General features: G+C 47.7%; 2 protein-coding genes and 1 non-coding gene across 29 annotated transcripts in view; all 3 read right to left on the bottom strand.

Moving 5' to 3' along the window:
* The window catches only part of CFAP251 (cilia and flagella associated protein 251), an 89,538-nt gene extending 84,565 nt beyond the window's left edge, over positions 1 to 4,973 (bottom strand). For 7 of the 26 annotated variants that reach the window (XR_013522176.1, XM_035257889.3, XM_035257891.3 and 4 more), the window contains exons 1-3: positions 4,828 to 4,944; positions 4,565 to 4,658; positions 1,896 to 2,302 (exon numbers count right to left, since the gene is read on the bottom strand). Coding sequence is in view for 25 of the 26 variants with exons in the window: in XM_035257889.3 (XP_035113780.2) it covers positions 1,896 to 2,302; positions 4,565 to 4,601 (444 nt within the window). In the remaining variant the exon portion in view is untranslated. Of the gene's footprint in view, positions 1 to 1,895; positions 2,303 to 4,470; positions 4,676 to 4,827 lie in introns of those variants that run through there. The other 19 variants (XM_078337490.1, XM_078337493.1, XM_078337498.1 and 16 more) reach the window with 9 other exon arrangements.
* A 663-nt stretch (positions 4,974 to 5,636) lies between these two features.
* PSMD9 (proteasome 26S subunit, non-ATPase 9) overlaps positions 5,637 to 25,437 on the bottom strand; it is a 29,826-nt gene continuing 10,025 nt past the window's right edge. Inside the window, exons 3-6 of one of the 2 annotated variants that reach the window (XM_002753108.7) lie at positions 24,580 to 24,791; positions 21,401 to 21,502; positions 8,151 to 8,239; positions 5,637 to 7,500 (exon numbers count right to left, since the gene is read on the bottom strand). In XM_002753108.7, coding sequence (XP_002753154.1) covers positions 7,473 to 7,500; positions 8,151 to 8,239; positions 21,401 to 21,502; positions 24,580 to 24,791 — 431 coding nt within the window. In that variant the 3' untranslated portion in view covers positions 5,637 to 7,472. The remainder of the gene's footprint in view (positions 7,501 to 8,150; positions 8,240 to 21,400; positions 21,503 to 24,579; positions 24,792 to 25,437) is intronic. The other variant, XM_035257898.3, reaches the window with a different exon arrangement.
* LOC118144659 (U7 small nuclear RNA) lies at positions 15,006 to 15,068 on the bottom strand. The gene has a single exon (XR_004729412.1). It is a non-coding gene; the product is annotated as a U7 small nuclear RNA (small nuclear RNA).

Raw genomic sequence — 25,437 nt, 5'->3', positions numbered from 1 at the left:
CAGTATGTGCTGCTACCTTCACCTTTTATTTCCCTTTTCTATTCCTAATCAGCCAGTCTTAGTGTTACCTTCACCTTGGAATTATGAAAATATTTTTTTTTTTGAGTTTCGCTCTTGTTACTCAGGCTGGAGCAATGGCGCGATCTCGGCTCACCGCAACCTCCGCCTCCTGGGTTCAGGCAATTCTCCTGCCTCAGCCTCCTGAGTAGCTGGGACTATAGGCACGCGCCACCATGCCCAGCTAATTTTTTGTATTTTTAGCAGAGACGGGGTTTTCACCACGTTGACCAGGATGGTCTCGATCTCTTGACCTCGTGATCCACCCGCCTTGGCCTCCCAAAGTGCTGGGATTACAGGCTTGAGCCACCGCGCCCAGCCTCTGAAATGTTTTTGAAAGAGCCTGGAACATTTTTACTAAAAAACAAAACAAGATAGAGTGCAATGGCCCAGGCCTGTAATCCCAGCACTTTGGGAGGCCAAGGGGGGAGGATCACTTGAGCCCAGGAGTTCAAGACCAGCCTGGCCAACATAGTGACACCTTGTCTCTACCGGAAATGAACAAAATTAGCTGGGCATGGTGGTGCATGCCTGTAGTTCCAGCTACTCAGGAGACTGAGGTGGGAGGATCACTTAAGCCTGGGAGGTTGGGGCTGCTTGTGAGAGATCAATGCCATTGCACTTTAGCCTAGGTGACAAAGTGAGACCCAGGGAAAGAAGGAGGGATAAGAGGAGGGGAGAGGAGAGAGGAGGGGAAGGGAGGGGAGGGGAGAGGGAAAAGAGAGGGGAGGAGAGGGGAAAATAGAGGAGAGGAGAGGGAAAAGAGGGAGAGGGAGAGGGAAAAAGACGGCAAAGGCAAGGAAAGACAAACACGGGTGTGCTCAAGTTTATTCTTGGCCTACCAGCAGACCCACAATGGAAAAATCATTCTTCTAAGTGGCACTAGTGGTCTCCAAAAGGCTGACTACTCACAGAGAGTGACCTATTCTTAGGCCACAGCTGAGTTCTCCTGCTGGGAGCAGTCTGTGGGAAACCTACACTCCTATTATCATACTGGATTCATTCTGAAAGGAGCACACTTCAGCTGTGGCACACACCTCCTCTAGGAAGCTTTCCCTGGCCATCCTCCAAAGTGGGTCAAGAGGCCCTGCTTCATCTCCTGTACATCTTTCAATCACTGCACTCATGGCTCTGTCTCCCTACACACCTTAGAGGGCCTTAAAAGAATGGATTGTGGCTGGGAGTGGTGTCTCCCAGGACTTTGGGAGGCCAAGGCGAGTGGATCACCCGAGGTCAGGAGTTTGAGACCAGCCTGGCCCACATGGGTGAAACCTCATCTCTGCTAAAAATACAAAAAAAATTAGCTGGGCGTGGTGACAGATGCCTGTAATCTCAGCTACTCAGAAGGCTGAGGCAGAAGAATCGCTTGAACTCAGGAGGCACAGGTTGCAGTGAGCCAAGATCGCACCATCGCACTCCAGCCTGGGCAACAAGAGTGAAAGTCCAAAAAAAAAAAAAGAATGGATTGTGGCCTGGCCCTGATGGCTCATGCCTGCAATCCTAGCACTGTGGAAGGCCAAGGTGGCAGATCATTTGAGGTCATGCATTTGAGACCAGCCTGGCCATCATGGTAATACCAAAACTCATCTCTACTGAAAATACAAAAAATTAGCCAGGTGTGGTGTTCAGGAGGCTAAGGCAGGAGAATTGCTTGAACTCAGGAAGCAGAGGCTGCAGTGAGCCAAGATCGCGCCACTGCACTCCAGCCTGGGCAACAGAATGAGACTTTGTCTCAAAAAAAAAAAAAAAAGGTATCTTATTTGATTTTGTGTTCCCATAGTCTGGCCTGTACTAAGCATTCAATTAATGATTATGAATGAATGAAGATGATTTCTTACTGGGAAAATTCCCGATGTGGCTGACTGGGAATCGGTAATCCGTGTCTCCAAACTGGTCATGGACCTTTTCATTTCTTGGGGCTCCACTGCGGTTTCTTTCTGTATTCCTGAAGCCTCCTCCTCCTGGGCGTCTCCAGCTTTTTCCTCAGTTTCTTCCATGACAATCTCTTTGTCCTCCTCCCCCTCCTCTTCCCCCTCCTCCTCTTCCTCCTCACCCTTTTTCTTCTCCTCCTCCTGAGACTCTCTCCATGCTAATGTGTCATCTTTCACTTCCTCTTGCGGATTTTCTACTTCTTTATAATTTAGATTAGGTTCCTCCTCTTCTTCTATTTCTGTTTCTCCATTTTTTCCTGTCGATTCTCTGGGGGCTTCCTCTGCATCTGACATCCTTCTCTGTAGAGTTTCCTCTGGAGAGATTTTGACCGTAATAACTAGCCAGCCCCTCGGCTTTCCATTTCCATTTCCTAGTGTGCTAACCTATTAAATGTGCACAACTGGCTCTGGTCCCTTTCCACAGGAATAAAAAGAATGTCATGTTTCTGGCCAGGCACGGTGGCTCATGCCTATAATCCCAGCACTAGGCCAAGGCAGATGGATCACCTGAGGTCAGGAGTTTGAGACAAGCCTGGCTAACATGATGAAACCTCATCTCTATTGAAAATACAAAAATTAGCCAGGTGTGGTGGTGGGCGCCTGTGGAGGCTGAGGTAGTAGGATCATGTGAACCACGGAGGCAGAGATTGCAGTGAGCTGAGATTGTGCCATTGCACTCCAGCCTGGGTGACAACAGCAAAACTCCCATCTCCAAAAATTAAATTAAAAAAGAATGTCATATTTCTGGCCAGACACGGTGGCTGACATCTGTAATCCTAGCACTTTGGGAGGCTGAGGAAGGAGGATCACTTGAGGTCAGGAGATTGAGACCAGCCTGGCCAACATGGTGAAACCCCATCTCTACTACAAATACAAAAAATTAGCCAGGCAGGGTGGCAGGTGCCTGTAATCCCAGCTACTTGGGAGGCTGAGGCAGAAGAATTGCTTAAACCTGGGAGGCAGAGGTTGCAGTGAGCAGTGATCATACCACAGCACTCCAGCCTGGGTGACAGAGCAAGACTCCGTCTCCAAAAAAAAAAAAAAAAGAATGTTATATTTGTGGGGGAATTTTTTTTTTTTTTTTTGAGATGGTCTCACTCTGTCACCCAGGCTGGAGTGCAGTGGCACAATCTTGGCTCACTGCAACCTCCGTCTCCCATGTTCAATTGATTCTCCTGCCTCAGCCTCCCGAGTAGCTGGGATTACAGACATGTGCCATCACACCAGGCTAATTTTTGTATTTTTTTCAGTGGAGACAGGGTTTCACCAAGTTGGCCAGGCTGATCTTGAACTCCTGACCTCCAGTGATCCGCCTGCCTTGGCCTCCCAAAATGCTGGGATTACAGGGATGAGCCATCGCACCTGGCCGGGAAATCTTACAGTATATGTATTTGTGGTCCAGATCTTAAAAATATTGATCCAGTTCCTCTCTACTTTCTAGGAATAAAATCCTTGGAGGCTTCTAACTCATTTAAAAATATATATTAATATTCCCACAGGCAGCAAAATGCATAACCCACATATTAACAACAATTCTAGAAACAGGACTACAAGAAGAAGCAGGGTAGCCTTGTGGTTAAAAGTGTGGGCCTCGCTGTCAGCTGTACTAGCACTGAGTCCCATTTCCACTGGGCACTTGCTCTGTGACGTTGGGCAAGTCACTTCACTCTTCATAGTCCACATTTCTCATGGGCAAAATAAAAAGAATAATCCTAAATAATAGGGTTGTTGTAAAGAAGAGCTAACATATATAAAATGTTCAAAACAGTTCTGGCACATACAGCTTGAAAAAATTGTAGCAATTGTTATTATTTGAGAGAAAACCAACCAGAATGTGCAAAGAAAGGAACAGTTTGAAAGCCTTCGGACATACCTCTGTTATTCCTTATAACAAGAGAACTAGGAAAACAAGGATGGATACTTCATGCCTAAAGGGTTGGACCCAGAACAAAAAAACAATCTTCACATTTTTGTTGACATTAGAATAAGAGAACTCAACTCTTTGAAAATAAAGTCCCAAAGAGTACAGGGTAGAAAACGTATTTCTATTTCTTAATTTCTTAGCACTAAATGTATCAGCTCCTCAAATTCATCTGTAGAGAAAAAAAAAGGTAATGAAATAATGTGGCCGGGCACAGTGCCTCACACCTGTAATCCCAGCACTTTGGGAGGCCAAGGTGGACAGATCACGAGGTCAAGAGATGGAGACCATCCTGGCCAACATAGTGAAACCCCATCTCTACTAAAAATACAAAAATTAGCTGAGCCTGATGATGCCACCTGTAGTCCCAGCTACCCGGGAGGCTGAGGCAGGAGGATCATTTGAACCTGGGAGGCGGAGGTTGCAGTGAGCCGAGATCGCACGACTGCACTCCGGCCCGGTGACAGAGCGAGACTGTCTCAAAAATAAATAAGTAAATAAAAATAACAACAATAATAATGAATGAATGAGTTTGAGGCTCTGAGAGGTGAAGTGACTTACTCAAGATGACACTGCTAGTAAGAAAGAGATCTCTCTGGCACTTAGTTTCTCTAGCTGAAAAATTACTGCTGTGATTCAAGTCGAGGACTCTCACCACCAGCTTCTGACTGAGCCCAACTTCGCCGGCGCATCTGGAAGGCCGGGTTCGAGCCGCAAGGGTTTGGGGCAAGGGTGCCAGGTCCGTCGCTCTGCAGGGGTATTAAGGCCCAGGTGCGGACTCTGCCTCCAACTCAGGTCTTCCTGGGGCCGCCCGAGGCCCCACAAGGCCCGGGTCGGGTGAGTGCCCCGCAAGAGGCGCCAGACACCGCCAGGCCGGGGACCCCAGCCAAGGCCCCGTGGCCTCCGCCCCAGACTTACAGAGAGAACCCACCCCGGTCCTCAAAAGGCCAGAGTCGTCCCGCTGCCTGGACCCCTCAGCCACCTCCCCAGCCTCCTTCCAGCAGCCGCCACCTTCTCCACCAGCTCCCTACTTCTGGTTGCCACCCAAGCTCCGTCCCCATGGCAACGCCGCCGCCGGAAGCGACAGGCCCTAAGGCTACAGGGCGGGGCAGTGGTCACGTGGCCAGGAAGCGGTGACGAGCGTGGCCGGCGCGCCCCCTGCCGGTTGCTGGCGGCATCGGCTTTCCTCGCTTTCCTTCCTCCGCTCTCGCGATCCCCATTTTCCCGTGGTCCCGTCCCCGCTGCAGCGGCCAATACTGCCAGTTTTTACTTTCCGCAGCCTTGGCAAGATGGGGTGGAGAAGTATGAACTCGGATACAATACTCTTTTTCCAAAAGCAAACAATTTCCAGGTCTCATGGATGCAGCACAGAACTGTCCTGCCTGCCTGCCTCCTCACCGGGCACCGCGTGTTGCAGACAGTCCCAGCTGGTGAAGGCAGATATGACATAGGGTGCAATCGTTTCCAGTTCTCAGCACAGAGCGTTTCTGCAAAACCAGTCTGGCTAAATCTATTAGGCTCATTCCACGTCAAAGTGACTCTCCACTAGAATCTTATGGAAGATGGCAACAGGTGACCACACGGGTTTCCACTAGGCACTGAGACAAAAGGCTCTTTGCTGCTTTCCTTTTAGGAGAATGTGAATAATTCTCCCCGCCCCCACTGCTATGCCCCAGTGATGGTAATTTGATTAATATGCATACATCTCAAAATAAAAAAGGATAAACTGAGGCAAGCTGTGTTTATTATAGTCTGAGACTTATAAACAGAGACTGGAAAATACTTGGAATTAGAACATGCAATTTAAACAGCAAACATTGGTAAACACAGCATGTCTGTGGCTACCAGAGGGGAATACGTGTGTGGCTGTTGGGTCTAATGCAGTTTGAGGGAATTTGCCCAATAGGAGGGCTTTGGAATTCAGCATGAGAACCAGTGGCTGGAAGCACACAGCAATACTGATCCCATTAAGGCAAGCTGGTATCTATCCAACCGCAGCAAAACCAGTCCCAAGGAACACAGGGTTACCTTGCAGAACCGCCAAAACAGAAAGTGGCATGCAAGAACTGGGGAAATAAACACTATGATATGGAGAAGAGAAAATTCAAAGCATCGGCAGGAATCACTGGGACTCATATTACCATCCTAAAAGAGACAAGGCTGGGCGCGGTAACTCACATCTGTAATCCCAGCACTTTGGGAGGCCAGGGCGGGTGGATCGCCTGAGGTCTGGAGTTCGAGACCAGCCTGGTCAACATGGTAAAACCCCGTCTCTACTAAAAGTACAAAAAAATTAGCCTGGCTTGGTGGCAGCCACCTGTAATCCCAGCTACTTGGGAGGCTGAGGCAGAAGAATCCCTTGAACCAGGGGTGAAGGTTGCAGTGAGCTGAGATCATGTCATTGCACTCCAGCCTGGGCAACAAGAGCGAAACTCAGTCTCAAAAAAAAAAAAAAAGACAAAAAAAGGTGGAAGAATAAGCATTTTCAAGAGGTCTGATCTGCCAGCACTACCCGTTCCTATCCACACCTCAGCAGTTTACAAATTAGTACTGATCTCAGGGCATAGCCAGGAGGTTCAATTATAAAAAGTCAAACTAGAAGTGGGCTGAGCACAGTGGCTCACGCCTGTGATCCCAACACTTTAGGAGGCCAAGGCAGGAGGATTGCTTGAGCCTGGGAGTTTGAGATCAACCTGATCAACACAGGGAGACCCTGTCTCTACAAAAAATGAATTAGCTATGCATGGTGGTACACACCTGTGGTCCCAGATATGTGGGTGGCTGAGGCAGTGCCCAGGTGGTCGAGGCTTCAGTGAACACTGATCATGACACTGCACTCCAGCCTGGGTGACAAAGCAAGACCCTGTCTCCAAAAAACAAAAACACAAAAAAACGTAGAGGCTTTTGTTGGCAAAGTGAAAGGAGCTTGCTGCCCTCTGGTGGGATCCTAAAGAGGAAGCTGACGCGACACCACACTGGACTGCCTCCAGGCTTTCCCGTTCTCCAAAAGGAGCTCCTGCGGTCTGAAAGGCCCAGCCGCTGAGGAAGCACAGAACTACTTAGCAATTTCCATATCCACAGCAGCAAGACCTCAGTGCAAAGAAATGTGTTGGTCAAAGCCTGACTTCGCAATTGCTGGCTCATTTTGCCCAGCTTTCTATGAAGCCGTTCTGACCCCATCCGAGCTTTGGTTTAGGGAGTTCAGAACTTCAGTTGGGGTGATAGCAGGGTCATATCAGCACTGTAAAACTCTGTTTATTAAAAATAATGATAATAATCAGATCAGCATCTGCCAGAATAACTTCCACCCACTTGCCCACCATCTGGAGAATTCCCATTTAGGGCCATGGCCTAATTTGCAGAAGACGCCAAGCACAAGTGTTTAAGAATGCCTTAATCCAGAGAGGTAACACTGGTGGGCCACAGCACTGCCAGCATCCAGAAGTTCAGGATACAAGCCTCTTCCAGATCCTTATGCTTCAGGGAGAGAAGACAACGAGGAAATCCCTAGACCCAAGTCCAGAGCAAGGGAAGATGCCTTCCGTAACTGTTCCTAGGGACAATCATCTTTGCAGAGGAATAATGTTGCAGCTGGAAGAGAGAAGAAAAGGAATGGCATAAGTTTGGAGGCTCCTTTCAGGAAGGTCAGAGGCCGAGCCCTTCTAACCTTTTCACCCATGTTCTTTCATTCTTTTAATTTAAAGTAAGCCAAGCATGGTGGCTCAGGCCTGTAATCCTAGCACTATGGGAGGCCTGGGCAGGTGGATCATGAGGTCAGGAGACTCAGACCATCCTGGCCAGCATGGTGAAAACCTGTCTCTACTAAAATACAAAGAATTAGCTGGGCATGGTGGCACGTGCCTGTAGTCCCAGCTACTCGGGAGGTTGAGGCAGGGGAATTGCCTGAACCCAGGAGGCAGAGGCTGCAGTGAGCCGAGATCATGCCACTGCACTCCAGCCTGTTGACAGAGTAAGACTCCGTCTGGAAAAAAAAAAAAAATCAAATGCCCAGTTCCTAAATGAACTAGAGAGACTCCCAGGACAGACGGGACAGACCCTGGGGCTCCCTCTGCTTCTATAGCTGTAGTCTGGTTCCTAGTATGAGGATTAATCTGAAGTTTCCATGCAAACTGGGGATTCCCATTATTCCCCAATGTCTCCCCAGCCTTCCCCTCCAGCTTCATGTTTAAGAAACACTCAAATGATGCCCCAGTGAGAATGAGCAGAAACAGATACTTTACCCCAGCAGTCCTTTTCCTGCCCAGCGTGTCGGAACAAGTCTAAGCTGTTGTTTCTCCCCGCTGCGGATCACCGTCACATTCAGGGGCTTCTGAAAGGAAAATAAGCTCGTTTCATGTTCAGCCTCGTTCATACTCAGAGATGCAGGCTAAAAGGCTGAGACCCCATGTTTTGCCTATGAAATTGGTAAAGATTTTTATTTTCAGCATAATCCTGTGGTTGGCGAGAGGGTAGGGAATGTGGCGCGATACTCTCGAGGCAGCCAGGTGTTGACATCAGTACCATCTTCCTCGAAAACCACATGTCCCTCCACCAACAATCTGTAAAAGGTACATCCAAGGTACATATACACAATTACAAGATGACGTGCAAATGAAGTGCTCATTCCAGGGCGATGTGCAGATTCAAAACTGAAAACACCAGAAATGTCCATCAATAGGTATTGTTCAAATACTTTCTAGAGAAGGTGTTTTAGTCAAAACAAAACAAAAACCCTAGCAAAGTGTGAACCTATTTGATAATATTTTCTTTTTTTTTTTGAGACAGAGTCTTGCTCTGTCACCCAGGCTGGAGTACAGTGGCATGATCTCAGCTCACTACAACCTCCACCTCCCGGGTTCAAGGGATTCTTGTGCCTCAGCCTCCCAAGTAGCTGGGACTACAGGTGTGTGCTACCACACCTGGCTAATTTTTATAATTTTAGTAGAGACAGAGTTTCACTATGTTGGCCAGGCTGGTCTCAGAACTCCTGACCTCAGGTGACAGACCCACTTCGGCCTCCTAAAGTGTTGGGATTACAGGCATGAGCCACCATGCCCAGCTGATAACATTTTCTACAAGGACACCTATGTTGCTTTGCGCATGCGAAGTTTTCTGGAACAACATGCAAAAACCTGGTAAGAGTGGTTACTTCCAGAGAGGACTGGTCCTTCTGAATAAAAGGAAGATATTCACTTTTATATATTTCCATATTATCAATTTTTTAACCAAGTGTATGTATTACTTTATTTTTCTGAGACAGAGTCTTGCTCTGTTGCCAGGCTGGAGTGCACTGGGGCAATCTCAGCTCACTACAACCTCGGCCTCCCAGGTTCAAGCGATTCTCATGCCTCAGCCTTCTCAGTAACTACAGATATGCACCACCATGTCCAGCTAATTTTTTTGTATATTTAGTAGAGACAAGTCTTCACCTGGCCTGGTCTCTAATTCCTGGGCTCAAGTGATCTGCCCACATCAGCCTCCCAACGTGCTGGGATTTCAGATGTGTGCCACCATGCCCCTGCATGTATGTATGACTTACTTTCTTTTTCTGACATGGGGGTCTCACTTCTTGCCCAGTCTGGAGTACAGTGGCACAATTTCGGCTCACTGCAACCTCTGCCTTCCAGTTTCAAGTGATTCTCTTGCCTCAGCCTCCTAAGTAGCTGAGATTACAGGTACGTGCCACCATGCCCAGATAATTTTGGTATTTTTAGTAGAGATGGGGTTTTGCCATGTTGGCCAGGCTGGTCTTGAACTTCTGACCTCAAGTGATCCACCCAGCTTGGCCTCCCAGAGTGCAGGGATTACAGGTATGAACCACTATACCCAGCCTATATCTATTACTTTAATATAAAAAATTAAAATTAAAGTGGGGGGAGTACATACCAAAGAAAATTACAAATTAAAATACCATGTCTGGGTGTGGTGGCTCACACCAGTAATCCCAGCACTTTGGGAGGCAGGAGGATCACTTGAGCCCAGGAGTTCAAGACCAGCCTGGGCATGGTAAAACCCTGGCTCTACATAAAGTACAAAAATTAGCCAGGCATGGTGGTGTGCACCTGTAGTCCCAGCTATTCAGTGGGGCTGAGGCGGGAGGATCTCTGGGAGGTAGAGGCTATGGTGAGCTACGATCACACCACTGCACTCCAGCCTGGGTAACAGAGATGTCAAAAATCTGAAACTAAAGATAAATAAAGATAAATAAAACAAAAATAAAGATAAATAAAACAAGATGTCATCAAAAATCTAAAACTTTTGGCCAGGCGCAGTGGCTCACATCTGTAATCCCAGCACTTTGGGAGGCTGAGGCAGGTGGATTATCTGAGGTCAAGAGTTTGATACCAGTCTGACCAACATGGTGAACCCCATCTCGACTAAAAAGACAAATAATAAGCCGGGTATAGTGGCAGATGCCTGTAATCCCAGCTACTTGGGAGGCTGAGACAGGAGAATCGTTTGAACCTGGGAGGCAGAGGTTGCAGTGAGCTGAGATTGCACCATTGCACTCCAGCCTGGGCAACGAGAGTGAAACTCCATCTCAAAAACAAAATAAACAAAAACAAAACTAAAACTTTTATGTATCAAATGACACTATTAACAGAGTGGAAAAGCAACCCACATGACAGGAGAAAATACATATATGCTGGGTACGGTGGCTCACACATGTAATCCCAGCACTTTCAGAGGCCCAGGCAGGAGGACTGCTTCTGCCCAAAAGTTCAAGACCAGGGGGCAACACAGGGAGATCTCATCTTTAAAAAAAAAATAATTTGTTTTTGATTAGTCAGGTTTGATGTTGCACGCCTACAGTCCCAGCCACTTGCGAGGCTGAGATGGGAAGATTACTTGAGCCCAGGAACCCAAGGCTTCAGTAAGCCATTTATATGCCACTACACTCCAGCCTGGGTGACAGAGCGAGACTCTGACTGAAAACAAGAAAAAAAAGGAAAGAAAATACATGCAAATCACATATATAATAAGGATTTAATATATAGAACATGTAAATAACTCCTATATCTCAACATCAACAGAAAATCTGATTAGAAAATGAGCAAAGGACTTGAACAGACATTTCTTTTTTTTTTTTTGAGACAAGGTTTCACTCCTGTCACCAAGGCTGGAGTGCAGTGACATGATCTTGGCTCACTGCAACCTCTGTCTCCCCGGCTAAAGCGATTCTCCGGCCTCAGCCTCCTGGGTAGCTGAGACTATAGGCACAAGTCTCCACAACGAGTAATTTTTGTGTTTTTTTTCTAGACACAGGGTTTCATCATAATCCCTAGGCTGGTCTTGAACTCCTGAGCTCGAGTGATCCACCTGCTTTGGCCTCCGAAAGCACTGGGATTACAGGAGAGAGCCACACCACCCAACCTGAATAGACATTTCTTCAAAGAAGATATACCAAATGATCAAAAAGCACAGGAAAAGACGCTCCATGTCATTAATCATTAGAGAAATGAGAAGCAAAACCACAGTGGGATTCCACCACACCCCGATTACAAAAAAAAAAAAAAAAAGGCTGGGTGCAGTGGCACATGCCTGTAATCCCAGCATTTTGGGAGGCTGAGGCAGGCGGATCATGAGGTCAAGAGATCGAGACCATCCTAGCCAACATGGTGAAACCCCATCTCTACTAAAATTACAAAAATTAGCTGGTGATAAGATGTGTCTGTGGTCCCAGCTACTTGGGAGGCTGAGGCAAAAGAACTGCCTGAACTCAGGAGGTGAAGGTTGCAGTGAGCTGATATTGTGCCACTGCACTCCAGCCTGGGTGACAAAGCGAGGCTCCCTCTCAAAAAAAAAAAATGTTCATATATTAAAGTTTAAAAAGTTTTTAGAAACCTTATACATAGAATGACCATATGATGCAGCAATTAAATTTCTGGGCGTATATGCAAAGAAATGAAAGCAGGATTTGAACAGATATTGGTACAACCATGTTCACGGCATTATTCACAACAAAAGGGTGGAAGCGATCCTGTGTCCATGGACTAACAAAGGGACAAAAATAATGTGGTGTACACATACAGTGGAATATTATACAGCCTTTAAAAGGAAGGAAATTCTGACACATGCTGTAACATGAATGAATCTTGAGGACATTATGTTAACTGAAATAAACTGGATAAAAACAATACAATATCCTATAATCCCAGCACTTTGGGAGGCTGAGGCAGGCAGATAACCTGAGGTAAGGAGTTCAAGACCAGCCTGGCCAACATGGCAAAACCCTCTCTCTACTAAAAATACAAAAATTAGCTGGGCCTGGTGGCATGAGCCTGTAGTCCCAGCTACTAAGGGAGGCTGAGGCAGGAGAATGGCTCAAATTTGGGAGGCAGAGGTTGCAGTGAGCTGAGATCGTGCCACTGCACTCCAGTCTGGGCAACAGAGCGAGATACCATCTTTAAAAAAAAAAAATCTTTGTAGTATGTAAGATTTCACCTAGATGGGGGTCCCTGGAGTAGTCAAATTCACAGAAAGAGAAAGTAGAATGGTGGGTGTCTGGGGCTGGGAAAGTGGAATGGAGAGTTAGTGTTTAATAGGGACTGGGTTTCAGCTGAGGAGGGTGAGGAAGTCCTGGAGATGGGCAGGGTGATCTTTGTAAAACAATGTGAATGTACTTAATGCTACTGAAGTGTAGATTTTTTTTTAAGGGTTAAAATGGTAATTTTTTTTTTTTTAAGACGAAGTTTAGCTCTTGTCGCCCAGGCCGGAGTACAGTGGCATGATCTCAGCTCACTGCAACCTCTGCCTCCCAGGTTTGTTCAAGCAATTCTCCTGCCTCAGTCTCGTAAGTAACTGGGATTACAGGCTTGTGCCACCGTGCCTGGATAATTTTTGTATTTTTAGTAGAGATAGAGTTTCACTATGTTGGCCAGGCTGGTCTCAAACTCCTGGGATTACAGGTGTGAGCCAGGGAGCCCAGCCTAAAATAATGATTTTTTAATTTTTGTTTATTTGTTTTATTGTTTTATTTTTTTAAAGACGGGGTTTCACCATGTTGGTTAGGCTGGTCTTGAACTCCTGACCTCATGTGATCTGCCCGCCTTGGCTTCCAAGGTGCTTGGATCACAGGTGGGAGCCACCACGCCCGGCCAATTTTTGTATTTTATATATACATATATATATTTACCACAAAAAATATATATATCAGGTCTATCAATGGAATCTCTAAATCTAAGAAAATATAGCATAAAGAAAAAACCCCAGCAAAATGCCATTTCCAGCCGGGTGTAGTGGCTCACACCTGTAATCCCAGCACTTTGGGAGGCTGAGGCAGGCGGATCACCTGAGGTCAGGAGTTCAAGACCAGCCTAGACAACATGATAAAACCCCATCTCTATTAAAAATACAAAAATTAGCTGGAGGTGATGGCACATACCTATAGTCCCAGATACTCTGGAGGCTAAGGCTGGAGATGCGCTTGAACCTGGGAGATGGAGGTTGTAGTCAGCTGAGATCATGCCACTGCACTCCAGCCTGGGCGACAGAGCTAGACTCCATCCCGCCCCCTCCCCCAAAAAAGTCATTTCCTACCAGATTGTCAAAGAATAACTATGTTATTGCAAAGCATAGCAGGGAGAGCTAGAAAGAGACACACTCACGGGTACTACTTGAGTCATGTGCACTGGCACAAGCTTCCGGGAGGGCTCCTTGACAAGATCCTGAAAGGTAAATGTGCACTGCCTTCGACTCAGTAATGACACGTCTAGCAATACGGCAGACATTCTCCCACAGGCCAGGACACTCACTACACCATTGTTTGTAAGGGCCAAACACTGGAAACAACCTAAATGTCCAATATGGGAGGCTGGCTAAGTAAAAGAGGTGAACCGACCAGTGGACATGGTGGGATCATTCAGAAGAATGGAGATAAACATGTGCTGACACGGAATTCCCTGTGAAGTGGGCAGAAACCCAGAGCAACGTGTACAGTAGGCCTTTGCTGCATCATCTTTGTCGAGATGCAGTCACAGCCAGGCGTGGTGGCTCACACTTAATAATCCCAATGCTTTCAGAGGCTCAGGCAGGAGCCCAGGAGTTCTAGGCCATCCTGGGCAACATAGCAAGACCGTCTCTTCAAAAAATGAAAAAAAATTAGTCAGGTGTGCACACCTGTCGTCCCAGCTACTTGGGAGGCCCAGGCAGGAGGGTTGCTCAAGCCCTGGAGTTGAGGTTGCAATGAGCTAAGATTGCACCACTGCACTCCAGCCTGGGCAACAGAGCAAGAGACCCTGTCCTTTAAAAAAAAAAAGCAGTGGCTGTAGACACATGTACCCACGTCCGGAAACTGTGTGAGGGACACAGTCGTGTGCTTCCAGTTCTGACCCCCCTGGGCAGGCTGGAAGCCTGGAGGCCTCCTTGATGCACTCCATCAGGTTAAGGCCCGTGGATTTTTACATCCTAAACGTCTCTCTCATAGACCTCTTCCTCTACCCCATTTGTCACAGCCACCATCCTCTCTTGACTGGCTGCTAAAGCTCTGTCACCCTCCAGTCTGTTCGCTACCTAACATCCAGAGAAAGCTTCTTACACATGTCACACACTGATCTGGAACTGTGTGGTGGCTCCCTTCAGCATCTCAGGAAAAAAAACACCACAATCTTTACTAAGGACCACAAGCCTGACCTTACACCTCGCAGCCTCGCCTCCTCCCCATCTCTCCACTCTGCTCTGGGCTCCAACCTCCTTTGAGTTCTTTGATCCTCCCACCCCAGGGTCTATGAACCTGCTTTGAAGGCTTTTCCCCCTGCCAGCTTCCCCTCCCCACCACTGACCAGAGAAACTTCTATACACATCTGAAGGTCACGTCCTCAGGAACACGCCTTCAATCCAAACTAAATCAGGGCCCCATGATTCACTCTCTGAGCTTTTTAACACTCTTCCTTCCTAGCACTTAGCAGTATGTATCACTATGCAGCTGTGACATTTGACAAATGCCTGTCTCCCCCACCAAAGTGCTCCCAAGGCAAGGCCCCTGTTTGCTTCCTTCCCCGTTACAGCCCCAGTACCTAGCACAGGGAGCAGCATGTGCAGCCAAAGGTACTAGGAAGGGAGAGACACAGGACTTTTTAAAAAATTGTTTGGGGGGAGGGGGCATTTCCAGTGACAACCAGAAGACCTGCTAGATAAATTCCTAAAGAGCTGTAACACTAGAACTTTTATTTGTAAATAAAATTGCACTATGTGATTTTTTTTTGAGGATAAATATGCATTTTATTTATTTGAGACAAGGTATTACTCTCTCATCTAGGCTGGAGTGCAGTGGCATGACCTTGGCTCGCTGCACCCTTGAACTCCCGGGTTCAAGTGATCCTCCCGTCTCAGCCTCCAGAGCAGCTGGGGCTATAGGCACGTGCCACCATGCCTGTAATCCCAGCACTTTGGGAGGCCGAGGCAAGCAGATCACTTGAGGTCAGGAGATAGAGACCAGCCTGGCCAACATGGTGAAAACCCATCTCTACTAAAAATACAAAAATTAGTTGGGCATGGAGGCAGGTGCCTGTAATCCCAGCTACACAGGAGGCTGAGGCAGGAGAATGGCTTGAACCGGGGAGGCGGAGGTTGCAGTGAGCCGAGATCGCGCCATTGCACTCCAGCCTGGGAGACAAGAGCGAGACTTTGTCTCAAAAAAAAAACAAAAAACATTTTGGAGAGACAGTCTCACAATATTGCCCAGGCTGGTCTCAACCTCAACCTCCTGGCCTCAAGTGATCCTCCTGCCTTGGGACTACAGGCATGAACCACTGCAACCAGCCTATTTTATCATTGTGACATAATCCACATACAATGAAATTCACCATTTTAAAGTATACAACTAAGTGGGTTTTAGTATATTCAGAGTTCGGTATATTCAATATATTTAGTATAAACCACACTATCTATTTCCAGATTATTTTCATCACCCAAAAAGAAATCCCCTTATCCATCAGCAGTCACTTACATTTTTAAAATATTTTTTCCTCTTGAAAATATAGGTATTTGTTCTAGAAATCCCACCTGTAGAAAGTTTGAGCAGTAGCTCACGCAAATAAGCCCAGCACTTTGGGAGGCTAAGGTAGGTGGATCACCTGAGGTCAGGAGTTCAAGACCAGCTTGGCCAATAACATGGTGAAACCCCATCTATACAAAAGTACACAAATTAGCCAGGCATGATGGCAGGTTCCTGTAACCCCAGCTACTCTGAAGACTGAGGCAAGAGAATCACTGGAACCCAGGAGATAGATGCAGCAGTAAGCCAAGATGGAGCCATTGCACTACAGCCTGGGCAACAAGAGCGAGACCCTATCTCAAAAAAAGAAAGTTTGCTAAAGAAATAGAGATGTATTGGCAGGGCATGGTGGCTCACACCTGTAATCCCAGCACTCTGGGAGGCTGAGGCAGGCAGATCATGAGGTCAAGAGATCAAGACCAGCCTGGCCAATATGTTGAAACCCGGTCTCTACTAAAAATACAAAAATTAGCTGGGCATGGCTGCTGGCACCTGTAGTCCCAGCTACTCAGGAGGCTGAGGCAGGAGAATCACTTGAACCTGGGAGAGAGAGGTTGCAGTGAGCCATGGATAGCAACATTGCACTCCAGCCTGGGCGACAGAGCAAGACTCCATCTCAAAAAAAGAAACAGAGAAGTATCTACAAGAGTGTTTATCTCCACAAAATTGCAAACTACCTACATGTCTCCCATCGAATGCTATGAAGTTTTTTTGGAAACTGGATCCCTGATTCCCCAGCTGAGCTCAGGTCCCCCGAGGGGATGAGGCTGAAGCTAGGCAGGCCCTTCTCACAACATGCAACCTCCTCCACCCTCCAGCCCACCACGGCAGGTCAGCCTTCTCCACCCTCCAGCCCACCGAGGCAGCTCAGCCTTCTCCACCCTCCAGCCTACCGAGGCAGCTCAGCCTTCTCCACCCTCCAGCCCACCGAGGCAGCTCAGCCTTCTCCACCCTCCAGCCCACCGAGGCAGCTCAGCCTTCTCCACCCTCCAGCCCACCGAGGCAGCTCAGCCTTCTCCACCCTCCAGCCCACCGAGGCAGCTCAGCCTTCTTCACCCTCCAGCCCACTGAGGCAGCTCAGCCTTCTCCACCCTCCAGCCCACCACAGCAGCTCAGCCTTCTCTACCCTCCAGCCCGCTGAGGCAGCTCAGCTTTTATCCAGTGACATCTTGGAATTCCCCATGAAATTTCACATGAAGACACGGTTCATTTTGCTTAAAACTGAATGACGACCTTTATAAAGAAGGATTTATAGGCCTACAAGGAAGGTAGAATACATTTAACTGGAAAAGACAGATTAAAAATCAGCAGGTTTTCTCAGAATGACAAAAAACTGGAAACAACCTGAATGTGCCTCACTGGTCAGTGGATAAATAATCTGTGGTCCATCCACGCCTTGGAGTACTATTTAGGAATCGAAAGCAACGAATTATGCCAGGCACGGTGGCTCGCACCTCTAATCTCAACACTTTGAGAGGCTGAGGCGGGTAGATCACCTGAGGTTAGGAGGTCAAGACCAGACTAGCCAACATGGTGAACCTTGTCTCTACTAAAAATACAAAATTAGCCTGGCACCTGCAATCCCAGCTACTCAGGAGGCTGAGGCAGGAGAATCACTTGAACCTGGGGTCAGAGGTTGCAGTGAGCTGAGACTGCACCACTGCACTCCAGTCTGGACGACAGAGGAAGACTCCATCTCAAAAAAAAAATAAGAGGAATGAATTACAGATCCACACAACAGACAGAAGAGTCTGAGAATCCACTCTAAGTGAAGGACATCAGACTCAAGAGGCAACATACTGTGTGGTTTCTCTCTCTATGACATTCTGGAAGTTGGGGGAGAGGGATTAACTACAAAGAGGCCTGAGGCAATTTTATGGGGTAATAAAATGTTCTTGACCTTCATCATGGTGATGATGACATACTACATAAATTTGTGAAAACTCAACAGGAATGGCCGGGCGCGGTGGCTCAAGCCTGTAATCCCAGCACTTTGGGAGGCCGAGGCGGGTGGATCACGAGGTCAACAGATCGAGACCATCCTGGTCAACATGGTGAAACCCCGTCTCTACTAAAAATTACAAAAAATTAGCTGGGCACGGTGGCGCGTGCCTGTAATCCCAGCTACTTGGGAGGCTGAGGTAGGAGAATTACTTCAACTGGGACCTGAGAGGCAAAGGTTGCAGTGAGCCGAGATCACGCCACTGCACTCCAGTCTGGGCTACAGAGCAAGACTCCATCTCAAAAAAAAAAAAAAAAAGTTAGCCAGGCTTGGTGGCGGGCACCTATAATTCCAACTACTTGGGAGGCTGAGACTGGAGAATCGCTTGAACCTGGGAGGCAGAGAATGCACTGAGCCGAGATGGCACCATTGCACTCCAGCCTAGGTGACAAGAGTGAAACTCCATCTCAAAAAAAAATTAATTAATTAAAAAAAAAACAAAACTCATGACACTATACACTGAAAAAGATGGATCTTGGTGTAGGTAAATTATACCTTAATAAAATCAACCAGCAACTCTGCCTGCTGATACATGAGCAGACTTTCTGGAAGACACATGGCTGGAAAGTGGCTGCCTCAGGAGGACAGGTGATGAAAATGTGAAATTGTGATGGTCGCACAATTCTGTGACTACACTGAAAACTACTTTAAAGGGGTGAATGTGTAGTATGTGAATTACTCTCAATCAAACTGTTGTAAAAATAGTAAAAATAAGCTGAGCACAGTGGCTCACACCTGTAGTCCCAGCACTTTGGGAGGCCGAGGTGGTTGAATCAACGGAGGCAAGGAGTTTGAGACCAGCCTGGCCAACATGGCAAAACCCCATCTCTACTGAAAATACAAACATTAGGCAGGCATGGTGGCAGGCACCTGTAGTCCCAGCTACTCAGGAGACTGAGACAGGAAAATCACTTGAATCAGGAAGTGGAGGTTGCAGTGAACTAAAATTGTACCACTGCACTCCAGCCTGGGTGACAGAGTGAGACTGTCTCAAATAATAATAACAATAAATTTCACATGGACTAAAGGAAAAATAAAAATAAACCAATAAGAGAATTAAAAAGAATTTCTTTAAGCAGACACAAAATGCAAGAGCCATAAGCAAAAAAACTGATAAATTTTACAAAATCACCATTTTATTTTTATTATTTTTATTTTTTTAAGAGACAGGGTCTTGCTATGTTGCCCAGGCTAGAGTGCAGTGGCTATTCACAGGTGCAATCAATCCCACTACTGATCAGCACTGGAGTTTTGACCTGCTCCATTTCAGACCTGGGCCAGTGCACCCCTCCTTAGGCAACCTGGTGGTCCCCCCGCTCCCGGGAGGTCACCATATTGATGCTGAACAGTACAGACACCCAATCGGCATAGCGCGCTACGGCCCAGAACTCCTGGACTCAAGCAATCTTCCAGCCTCAGCCTCCCAAGTAGCTGAGACTATATGCACACGCCACCGCGCCCAGCAAAATCACCATTTTAAATGTCCATATGAATTACAAATTTGATGACAGTATCGGTGCAGAAACGATGGCCTGACCACTAGGCAGGGCACAGGCCCCTGCCAGCTGTCTCCTGACTTGACCCAGCCCAGCCTGCACTGATGGGTTATAGCCAGCTGTCTCCTGACTTGACCCAGCCCAGCCTGCACTGATGGGTTACAAGAGGATGAGCAGTGCAGCTGAGCAGGAGTCAAAAAACCCAGAACTGGGCCAGGCGCAGTGGTTCACGCCTGTAATCCCAGCACTTTGGGAGGCCGAGGCGGGTGGATCACGAGGTCAGGAGTTCAAGACCAGCCTGGCCAACACTGTGAAACCCCATCTCTACTAAAAATACAGAAATTAGCTGGGCATGGTTGCATGCACCTGTAGTCTCAGCTACTTGGGAGGCTGAGGCAGAAGAATCGCTTGAACCCAGGAGGCGGAGGTTGCAGTGAGCAGAGATCCGACCACTGCACTCCAGCCTAGCGACAGAGCGAGACTGTCTCAAAAAAAACACAAAAACTGTTGGTTAAACTGGAGACTTCATTTGGGAACAAAAAACTTTAGTTAATAATTTCCCTGGGCTTTCCCAAAATATCACTCCTGATAAGTGTGGATCTTTGCTAAAAAACAACACCAAAAAAAATTCCAGCCTGGACAACATAGCAAGACCTCATCTCTACAAAATATAAAAAAATTAGCCAGTGTGATAGCTATGATGGTGCCACCACACTCCAGCCTGGGTGAAAGAGCATGACTCTGTCTTTAAAAAGAAAAGGGCTAGGCACGGTGGCTCACACCTATAATTCCAGCACTTTGGGAGGCCAAGGCGGGCAGATCATTAGGCCAGGAGTTCGAGATCAACCTGGCCAACCTGGTGAAACCCCATCTCTACTAAAAATACAAAGGCCGAGAGCAGTGGCTCACACCTGTAATCCCAGCACTTTGGGAAGCCGAGGCAGGCAGATCACAAGGTCAAGAGATCGAGAACATCCAGGCCAACATGATAAAACCCCGTCTCTACTAAAAAATACAAAAAATTAGCGGGGCGTCGTGGCACACGCCTGTAGTTTCAGCTACTCAGGAGGCTGAGGCAGGAGAATTGCTTGAACCCGGGAGGTGGAGGTTGCAGTGAGCTGAAATTGCACCACTGCATGCCAGCCTGGCACCTGGTGATAGAGTAAGACTCTGTCTCAAAAAAAAAAAAAATTAGTCAGGCATGATGGCGCGCACTGGTAATCCCAGCTACTCAGGAAGCTGAGGCAGGAGAATCGCTTGAACCAGGAGGTGCAGTGAGCCAAGATAGCGCCACTGCACTCCAGCCTGGGTGACAGAGCGAGACTCCATCTCAAAAGCAAGAAAAAAGAGAAAGAAAAGATCTCTAAGAAACTTTGCTAAATGAAAACAGGGACAGGATAGAGGAGAGGGGAATTTGGGTTAAGGTAGCCAGGAAAGGCCCCCTGCGAGCATGTTACTGGTGTAAAGCAGAGGGAGGATGAAGAGGAAGAGCATTCTAGGCAGAAGGAACAGCAGGTGCCAAGGCCTTGAGTTAGGCTGTGCCGAGCAACACCATTAAGGCAAGTCCAAGGCCTCAGCAACACTTCCTGCCCCAGCAACTCCAGGGCTATAGTCTGGAGGCTGAGTGCTATGATCTGGATTTCTGTGCCCCCCTCAAATTCATATGTTGAAATCCTAACAGCCAATGTGATGATATTGGGGGGGGGTCTCTGCAAGGTGATCAGGTCATGAGGGGTGGAGCCACCACTGGGATTAGTACCCTTATACAAAAGGTTCCAGATTTCCGGCTTTCCACCACGTGAGGATACAGCAAGAGGGCACCACCTAGAGGCTAGGAAGCAAGCCCACCCCAGACACCAAATCTACTGGTGCCTTGATCTTGGACTTCCCTACCTTCAGAGCTGTAAGAAATGAACTTCTGTTGTTTGTAAGCCACCAATCTATGGCATGCTGTTAGAGAAGCCAAAACAGCCTGAGACACCAGGCAACCCCACTCACCCCCTCACTGTGCTGCACCACACTGCCAATGTTATGCAGAGACTGGAAGTTCTGGGTGTTCACAGAGCCAAACTCCACAATCTCATCATCCACTTGCAGACCCTGGAGAGGGAAGGAAAAATGAAAAATCAGATTAGAGGTTCAATGTGCTCCTGGTGTTCTCTAACCTTCAATACCTAATTTAATGCCAAGGTCACGAACTTGTTTCCTACAGGGAGGGCCCAAAACTGAGGTAAGGGATGTTGAAACCTCATGCAGGAAGAGGCAGTGGGTAATGGGGCCACCTTCCCCTGGCATTCCTTTGAGGGCAGCTCTAGTAAAGATGACCAGGTCTGCCCAGTGTCTGAGAGTTGGCAGTTACCAGACACTGTGAAGGCCTTGAGGAGCACGGGAAAGGCTAAATGCTGCTCTCTGGGGTCCTAACCCAGATTCAGGGGTAAAAGAAGGCAAGCCAGGCTAGGCCATTTTATTCAGTGGTCAAAATTTAGACAAGATATAGTGCGGGCACAGTGGCTCACACCTGTAATCCCAACACTTTGGGAGACTGAGGCAGGCTAATCACAAGGTCAGGAGTTCAAGACCAGCCTGGCCAACATAGTGAAACCCCATCTCTACTAAAAATATAAAAGTTAGCCAAGCATGGTGGCTCATGCCTGTAGTCCCAGCTACTTGGGAGGCTGAGGCAGGAGAATCGCTTGAACCCAGAAGGAGGAGGGTGCAGTGAGCCTAGATCACGCCACTGCACTTCAGCCTGGGCAACAGAGTGAGACTTTGTCTCAAAAAAAAAAAAAAAAATGTAGACAGGACATTTGCCCTAGAAGCCCCCACACAAGCAGCCACAGGCACAAGGCGGACCCAGGACTAGAGTGACGCTCTTGCTCTAGGTCCTAAGAACACAGACCATCACTCATTCACCTCTTTAACAAGTATTTGTTGTGGGCCAACCAGCACTGTGCTAGATGCTGTAGATGGGGTGGTGAAAGAAACAGAGCTTCTATGTAACTTACAGACTTGTGATCACTAAAGAAGACTGGCAGGACCCGGATTTAGGACCCCATTCTACCCGTCAGGAACTGACACAAGTCAGTTATGTGTCCATAGAGACAGAAAGTAGATAACTGGGAGTGGGGGAGTTGGGAGATTGGGAGGTGATGGCAAATCACTGCAGAGGACAATGACAATATTCTGAAATTGATTATGACTGGCCATGGTGGCTCATGCCTATAATCTCAGCACTTTGGGAGGCCAACGTGGGAGAATCACTTGAGTCCAGGAGGTCGAGACCAACATATGCAACATAGAAAAATCCCATCTCTCTCTCTCTCTTTTTTTTTTTTTTTGAGAGATCTTGGCTCACTGCAACCTCCACCTCCTGGGTTCAAGTGATTCTCCTGCCTCAGCCTCCTGAGTAGCTGGGATTACAGGCACGCGCCACTATGCCCAACTAATGTTTATTTTTTTAGTATAGACAGGGTTTTGCCTTGTTGACCAGGCTGGTCTCGAACTCCTGACATCAGGTGATCCTCCTACCTAGGCCTCCCAAAGTGCTGGGATTACAGGCATAAGCCACTGTGCCTGGCTGAAAAGTTTTTAAATAGAAATAAAATTGATTGTAGTGAGGATGCACAGCTCTGTGAATATGCTAAAAGACATTAGGCTATATACATACTTTAAATGGGCAAATTTTATGGTATGCTAATTATATCTCAATAAAGCTGTTAATTTTTTTTTGAGACAGCCTCACTCTGTTGCCTAGGCCAGAGTACAGTGGCATCTCAGCTCACAGCAACCTCCACCTTCAGGATTCAGCGAGTCTCCTGCCTCAGCCTCTTGAGTAGCTGGGATTACAGGTACCCACCACCATGCCCGGCTAATTTCCATACTTTTAGTAGAGACGGGATTTTGCCATGTTGGCCAGGTTGGTCTCAAACTCCTGACCTCAAGCAATCCACCCGCTTTGGCCTCCCAAAGTGTTGGGATTACAGGCATGAGCCACCACGCCCAGTCAAAAAAAAGTTTTTTTGTTTGTTTTTGTTTTTGTTTTTTTTGAGATGGAGTTTCACTCTTGTTACCCAGGCTGGAGTGCAATGGCACCTCGGCTCACCGCAACCTCCGCCTCCTGGGCTCAGGCAATTCCCCTGCCTCAGCCTCCTGAGTAGCTGGGATTACAGGCACACACCACCATGCCCAGCTAATTTTTTGTATTTTTAGTAGAGACAGGGTTTCACCATGTTGACCAGGATGGTCTCGATCTCTTGACCTCGTGATCCACCCACCTCGGCCTAAAAAAAAGTTTTTTTAAGACAAGGTCTCAGTCACCCAGGCTGGAATGCAGTGGTGCAGTCACAGCTCACTGCAACCTCAACTTCCAAATCCCAAGTGATTCTCCCATCTCAGCTTTCCAAGTAGCTGAGACCACAGGTGTATGCCACCACTCCCAGCTAAATTTTTTTTTAGAGTTAGGTCTTACTATGTTGCTCAGGCCAGTCTCAAACTCCTAAACTCAAGCAATCCACCTGCCTCAGCCTTCTCAAGTGCTGGGATTCCAGGCATGAGCCACTGTGCCCAGCCTAATTTTTTTTTAAACACACCAGGTAAGATGCATAACGCATTTGGCAGGATTTCATTTTCATTTTTATCATTCAGTGCCCAGCTAAAATGAACCCCAAGAAAAAATCCTCCTTCCCTCTCTTGGGACATTTATCATCTGTCACTGGGAACAGGTCACTCCCCCACCAATGCAGTTGGCAGCCGGGGCTGATCCCTCTCTAAAATTCTGTCACCCAGGCTGGACTAGAGTACATGCTCACTGCAACCTCTGCCTCCCAGGTTTAAGCGATTCTCGTGCCTCAGCCTCCTGAGTATCTGGGATTACAGGCACGTACCACCATGCCTGGCTACTTTTTTTTGTATTTTTAGTAGAGATGGGGTTTCACCATATTAGTCAGGCTGGTCTTGACCTCCTGACCTTGTGATACACCCACCTCTGCATACCAAAGTGCTGGGATTACAAGCATGAGCCACTGCACCCAGCTGGACAGTTTGTTAAATGAGTAATTGAACTCAGCACCACAGCACAGAAGGAGCTGGTCTGTCTTACAGAGTTTCCATACCCCCAAAGGCTACCTGACCCACAGTGTCCTCTGGGCATGGACTTGAGTGGCCAAGCCCTGGATTACCGCAATGCTGGCTGGGGAGCCGGGGCTGATGCTGTTCACTTTGGCGAAGGCCTGAGGAGGACCCTGGCTCTCACTCTGGCCCAGTTTGCGGTTCATGGCCTCTTTATGGGCCTCAGCCATGTCCCGGGCCTGCTTCTCCTTGTCGCGAGCATGCAGCTGGTGCAGAGCCTCTTCCACCTGCTTCATCACCGCCTTATGATCATTCTGCAGGCCTGGGAAAAGAATGACACGTCAGGGGCCAAGGAAGACGGCGGAGGACACAAGACTCACTGAAGAATTAACAAGTTCTTATTCAACACCAGATCTAGGGCTAGAGGCGAGGATGAATCCCTGATCAAGAAAGAGGACCTTCCCTCATGGAGCATTCAGTCCTGCAAAGAGCAGCTCCAGAATAAGTAATTACAATAACATCTGATGACTGCAGGGAGGCCTGGCCAGAAGCAGAGTCTGACTTCGCTAGTCTAGGAGATGAGGGAGGGCTTCCTGAAGGCAGTGCTGTCTCGGTGAGCCCTGAGAGGTAAGCATAAGGAAGGTAACGTCTGGCTGAATCCATAGCCATGAGTTCAAAGGCATACGTGGATCTGGCTTTGTAGTCATGTGAATGAATGACTTGGGGTGGGTGTAATCAAGATTTCACTTTTCGACCAGGCGCAGTGGCTCATGCCTGTAATCCCAGCACTTTGGGAGGCTGAGGCAGGTGGATCATAAAGTCAAGAGATCGAGACCATCCTAGCCAACATGGTGAAACCCCATCTCTACTAGAAATACAAAAATTAGCTGGGCATGGTGGCGTACACCTGTAGTCCCAGCTACTCAGGAAGCTGAGGCAGGACAATCGCTTGAACCCAGGAGGTGGAG

Source organism: Callithrix jacchus, chromosome 9, assembly GCF_049354715.1.
Source record: "Callithrix jacchus isolate 240 chromosome 9, calJac240_pri, whole genome shotgun sequence".
NCBI lineage: Eukaryota > Metazoa > Chordata > Mammalia > Primates > Cebidae > Callithrix > Callithrix jacchus.
The sequence above is the reverse complement of the archived record's forward strand: the minus strand, read 5'-3'. Positions and strand labels throughout refer to the sequence as shown.